At 38.5% G+C, this 6,396-nt stretch overlaps 1 protein-coding gene across 1 annotated transcript; it reads right to left on the reverse strand.

The window, feature by feature from the left end:
- Positions 1-1,900: 1,900 nt before the first annotated feature.
- LOC133818628 (DELLA protein GAI-like) lies at positions 1,901-4,297 on the reverse strand. Its single transcript, XM_062251624.1, has one exon. It carries the CDS (start codon positions 4,073-4,075, stop codon positions 2,291-2,293), a length of 1,785 nt encoding a protein of 594 aa, XP_062107608.1. The 5' UTR covers positions 4,076-4,297; the 3' UTR covers positions 1,901-2,290.
- Between the last annotated feature and the right edge of the window lie 2,099 nt (positions 4,298-6,396).

Below are 6,396 nucleotides of genomic sequence, written 5' to 3' on the forward strand. Positions count from 1 at the left end.
TTGTGCCTACAGATCAACGGGAGTACATGCTTCTATCCCAGCAGGAGAAGAAACATCTCGGCGAGCTAATAAACATCCACCACACAATGCGAGAAACAACCATGACACGAGAAGTTCATCAACACATCCCAGGAAAATGCTTAACTTAGAGATCACCTAGCTAGCACTAATAGGAGCATAGACGAGATATTGGCGAGGTTACCACTTGCGGTCAATCCCAATGCTCGAAGAAGGCCAAATGGTTCTCATCCGATCAAAACTCGTGGGCACCCTCGCGCGAATGTCTGTTATTTTGTGAAGACTGCCACTCCCAGCACAATACCTTCCGGACAAGCCCCTCAAAATGAGCAACAACAAGTTCATCGAGCTAAGGACATCTCAGCTCGAGAAAATAGGAATGGATTTCCCCTAAATCCACCAGCACGGGTCCCATCCAATAGAGGAAATCAGGAGGAGGCACCTCCCTTTGAAGAAAGAGAGATGGTGGTGGACGTGGAATGCCCTCGAATTATACTGCCAAATAGCCGACTTGCAGCTCCCCTCGTACGTTATCCTCCATCGCTCATTCGTCATCCATCACCTCGCCGAGCTCAAGTTCCCAGCACAGAGCTCCAGGGAATGTTTCCTTTCATTAAAATGAACGAAGAAATCCTGCTCCTTCAAGATAGTTATAGTATGTTACTCGATCCGTTACACAAGATTTAGAGTTCAGGTCAATGATCAACCTCATCGCCCCCATGAACGAACTGTGAGCTTTACATAGAGAAGTAATTGGAAGGAGAGTCATTGCGAAAATAGATCAGAGAGAGTTTACAACACTTTATCGTGGACACAAGAACACGACCTACGTGATCACTTAATTCTGGTCATTGTTTCCGGAACAATAATTAGACAAATTTACGCGAATACCTTAATTCACATAGAAGACAATAGAGTTAGGATCGCGAGCAGAGTTATATACAATCAAGTGATAATCCCATTGGAGGGTGTGAAAACATGAATGTCCCTGACAACCGAGCTGATATTCGAAGGGACAATAACCGGGATAAAATACCAGCAAGAGTGGGAGCTAAGATGAGGTTCGATAAATTTCAAAGACACTTGATCACGTCCTAGAAGATTTTTTAAAAACAATCTTAATCAACGAAAGAAAGGCAAGTGTAGGCGGATTCCCTGGCTAACATTAAGCAACAACAAGGAGAAACCCTTAAAGCCTTCGTGAACAGATTCACGAATGTAGCAGCACGCGCTAGAGATGTGGATGACAACACAAAACCTATGGCGATGAGGGCTGGGATCATTCCAGGAGTATAATTTTAGAAAGAACTCCAAAAGATGGGAGTCAAGAATACCAATGAATTTCTATCTCAAGCTAAAAAATGGATAGACCTCGAGGAAGCAGAACCGACCGTCGACATCAAATAACACCGTCATTCAGCCTGTGGGCCTAGTCCCCAATGCTCAGGTAATGATGAGGTCCCCTATAACTATATTATACACTATCGTGTAAAAAAAATAGAATTGTAACTTATCTAAGTATCAAAAACACAAACACGAGAAGGTCTCTTTGAGATCCTACCCATACAACATAATTTGAGCATTAACGTGTTTTTAATGTGGATGATGAATACAAATTAATCCCAACAGTTAGCATGAAAGTTAATTCTTGATAGAATCTTTTACCCAGAAATTAAAGGTATAATTAAACATTAATAAATAAAATGAGACTACATTTTTATAAAATCCTAATAAAGTATCGACCCAAGACTCATAAATTGAAAGCCACATATAGGAATAGGCAAACAAACAGAATGCCATGAAAAAGCTGTCACTAGGAATCAATGCCTCACCATTTATTACAACCACTAATTATTAAAGGAAGACAAAGAAAAACTAAAAATAAAAATATGAATACAATACTGATTCTTATTTATCGATCCAAAGTTGTAACTCATGACTCTGAAAAAGAAAAGAAAAGAAAATAAAAACTAAATTAAAGTAAACAAATAAGATAGAAGAAAAGTAGATTAAAAAGGAAAGTGGGAGTTCAACAACAGGTGCAGATTTTTACAAAGTTTGATTGGACTCGTTTCAACTTTCAACTCATGTACTGTCCCACTCTCTCTCTCTCTCTCTCTCTCGTACTCACAACCCAATTCAGCGTCAGCCAAGTAAAGTCGTATTCACTCAGTGTTATCATCTGGATCTGGGTCGGTCTGTCGGGCCTGGGTCATCATTGGATCTTCCGAGTTGGGCTTTCCTCTGAACTCAGTTGAATTGAGTTAACTCATCAGGAATCGGTGGCTAGTTGCCATGCCGAAGTTGCTATGAGCGGCCGAGAATGCCATCCCAGCATGAGGCACCCATTGTTCTCCTCCACCCTGTACCCATCGCCCCCAGCGAAAAGGGCCAATAACATGCTCGCCTGTTTAAATGCGTTCGAACCCAGATGAACCGGGTCAAATCCGGCCATTCCGAATCGACCACGCCATCGGTCCAGAGTCTCGTGTCTTTCGACCCGGTCCGGGCCTTCACAAGCCACAACGTTGCATATCTGTTTTCCAAGGTACACCTCCGACATGACCAGGTCCTGACTCGGTGGTGTAGACGACGAAGATCCCTCGAGGGAGTCGAAAAGTGTAGAGTAATAATGGAGTGATTCCGTGAATCGGTCAAGAAAAACAGGGCTGTTGTGGTTCGCTTCTTGCTCCACCACAGTTACAATCTTGGGCCTCATGGCTTTGATCGATCCGAATACCTTCTCGGCGGCACCGGGTCGGGCCAAGAGACGATGTAGCTCGAAAACGGAATTCACCGCCACGGTCTCCACCTCTGCCGGCCGAAGATCGAACATGGACGGTTTGAGATCGGCTAAGCTATTAGCCACAAACCCACGAAACTCAAACTCAACTCCAATGGTCTCCGCCAACTGGGCAAGCTTCCAACCCACTTGCTGCAACGCGTCGGTGTTATCCGACTGCGGCGGCCCAATTCCGGTGAGCCGAAACGCCGGAGCCCCCCCGGGACGCAGTGCCAGGGCCTGCATCAGGGCTGGCCATTGCATCCCTTGTTTGAGCCCAAAATCGATTACGTGAACCCGGTTGGAGGTAGCGAAAGCTTCGAGAATGGCCTGATTAGCTGTGAAGTGGGCAAATTTGAGGTAAGGACAAGTCTCATAGAAGTGCATCTGAAGCATATCTGAGTATGAAGAGTCCAAACAATCGGAGGGGTAGATTCCGTAAATTCGACGCGCCAGAGCTTCGGCGAAATAGGTGGCGACCTTCCTCATAGCGCCAGCCTGAGACGCTGCTAGCATGCCGATGTGCTTGACCAGAGCGTCAGCAAGCTTCAACTTGTCCTGCTGAACCGCCTCGGCACAGGCCATCAGCGTGTGCACAAGTCGGACCCCGGTTTCTTGCGAGTCGACCATAACTAATGCCAGTGCCGACTCGGCTGATTCGGCAACCTCGTTCGCCTCCTCCAACCCAATTGAGGTCCTCAACCTCTTGTGAGGATTGTCATCCGATGGAGACTCGATTCGCGGATGTGGGTATGCGGCGACGCCGGGAATGGCACGGAGGTCGTACTCGGAATCATCTGCGGAGAAATCGACACCTGCGATGATGGAAGATGACTCAGGTGGAGGGAGGAAATCAGAATCGTCGATTTGACGGTTGGTGAGAACGGAGGAAGGATCCAGATTTGTAGGTGGGTTGTTTAGCTCGGAGAGCATGCTTTGGACCCAACCAGATAGATCGGATGGATTGTAGTGGACAGTATCGGAAAGCTGGGAAATTCCATCCTCCTGAGCTGACCCCAACACCATTTCAAGCTGCTCAAGCTTCTGAGCAACGTCGGCCATGTCAGACGAACGGACTTTGTAGCCCAAAACGGCGAGCAACTCATCCATTCCTCCAGTTTCTTGTTCTTCCTCCCAAATCTTAGCCTTGCTGTTTGGCAATGAAGAACATTCGCCACCATTATTAGCTCCACCATTAATGTTGGTGCCACCATAGCCAAGAGCTCCTGCTCGAGCTCCACCACAGCTATCTGGGTGTTCTCTTTTCATCTTCATCTCAGATTTACTGAAACAGAAGAAAATCCGCTAGGTATTCTCCATATGCTCGAATGGTTTTCTCTAGGAAGCTTTAATTTAATTAATCAGATTTTTCTTTTTCGATTTTCTTTTCTTTATTTTTCGCGGAGAGAACGATAAGAAAGATCTGTAACGGGTGAGACGTTCAATGAAATAGCACAGGGGGCTGAAGCGTGGAAGAGATAAGGAACAATTGGGGCCATAATAATGGGATTTTTTTTATTTAAATGTTATATTTTATTTTCGCCTTTTAAAATATTAATTTTATTTTGGGATTCTGCTTAATATAAATATCTTATTTCCATACAAAATTTGGGAGTTTGTGTGCTTTAAAAGTATATATGTATGTTTATATTATATTATAATATATATATATATATAAATATATCCCAGCCAGTACTTAAAAGCATAGCATCAAAGAGCCGTGACAGTACCGCAATGCTAAAAATAAGCAAATAAGAAAGGTCTATTCTTATTACTGCCCCAAACTATACTCTAATTCTATTGTAGTAGTTAAATTTTTCAATGTTACTAATCTAGTTTTTATTTTTTCTATTTCTGTTGTAGTAAGGACGAGTTGGCAGAATTTCAGAAATACGTAGACGAGTTTGCTGTTGGTAAAGAGAATCAACATCAACAAAATAAGGCACACAACTTGATTGAGGTTATCGAGCCATACAAAATGAAACTCAATGTAAAAATAATAATAATAATAATAAACGAGCAAGGAATCTACCAATATTACAGTATGGTATGGTTGAAGGAGTGAAAAGTTGAAAACATATTTCTGCATCGATCTTATATAATTCTAACATCAAATTACTAGGGCAAGGCTGGCCTCTCACGGAGCTAAGCATTCCATAATGAATGGATCGAAAGAGCCACAAATCTTACAGCATGTGGCTACTTTTACAGCATAGTTAAGACCATGATCCAACAGCAATAAATCTCAAGTTCAAATATCCATAACTAAAATTACCTTCATTTTTATTAAATCTAAAGTTAAAATACGAAACTAAATTTACATTCAAATTAATTAAGAGAACTAAAATTAAAGAAGCTTAGAACTTTATTGTTTTAGGGTTTGAAAATGATTTTTCTAAATAAGTAGGTACACTAAATATTTTTTATTAGTTATCAATTTTAAAAACACATTTTTAAAAAGCACTTACTCTATCATTCATAAAAATTGAAAACAACTTTTTTTTTTTTTTAATAATCTCTCTATCTATTTATATTTATTCTATATAAAAAGTAGTAGATAGCAAAAATTATTAATTTTATGGGTTTTCGTTAATTTTAACGAAATATTATTATATTTAAAATAAAATTTTCATATTTAACGGTAGATTATAAACATGACTTAAAATTAAATAAAAATATATAAATAAACAAATTAAAATAAGATATTTTACAATGATAATTATTTAAAAATAATAAAATCATACATTTTATAACAAATACAAACTTAAATCTCTTCAAAGTATTCTTTTTATTTTCTTCTTTAATTTAATTTTTTTTATCCATTTTATGAATTTTAGTTGCACATTAATTCACAAGATATTATTTAAAATTATATATAAATATCTCTTCGTGATTTTATATATATACTATAAACATTCTATATTAATCTCATAGTTTATTCTACTCTAATTTCTCTCTTCTTCTTTTTTCTCTTCTCTCTAAACGCATTCAATTTTTAATCATGTACATGACTTTCAATGTACAGCATGCATATTTTCACACACATATGAATATCAAACTATGTTGACACTGCAATATATCTCAAAAACTATTTTCAAGTAAGTTTTATGCATCCGACAAATATAGAGAGAACTCACTTATTGTGCAATATATGTATATTTATTTATGGTTGATTTAAAGATTTATGTATTTTTCTTACATTTTTTTTGGAATCAGAAGAAATTGAACGTCGATCATGGTGTTGTAATATTGTTTACTATACGTACCGAAAAATGTATATTTGTATTCGAATTTAATTAGCTAACCGAATATTGGTATTAGTATTGTTTGAATTTTGGTTCTCTATATATCTATTTTCTTATTACATTACGATTATGCATTTTATTTAAAAGTGAATAGTTGTACAAAATATTATAACTATTATCATCAATCATCAATATTAATAATTGTATTTTTCTTTCATTTTATATTTTCTTAAGTTTGTGACAAAACAATATTAATAATAGTATTGTTTGAATTTGTGATTTGTTTTTACTATAATAAATAAATGTTTTCTAGATTGTAATTTAATGGACATTCTAGCAACAACAAAAGAT

This window comes from Humulus lupulus, chromosome 2 (genome assembly GCF_963169125.1).
Source record: "Humulus lupulus chromosome 2, drHumLupu1.1, whole genome shotgun sequence".
Taxonomy (NCBI): Eukaryota; Viridiplantae; Streptophyta; class Magnoliopsida; order Rosales; family Cannabaceae; genus Humulus; species Humulus lupulus.

What these genes read in the sequence shown, in the direction of transcription:
- LOC133818628 (XM_062251624.1), bottom strand. Translation starts at nt 4,075, where the DNA reads ATGAAGATGAAAAGAGAACACCCAGATAGCTGTGGTGGAGCTCGAGCA.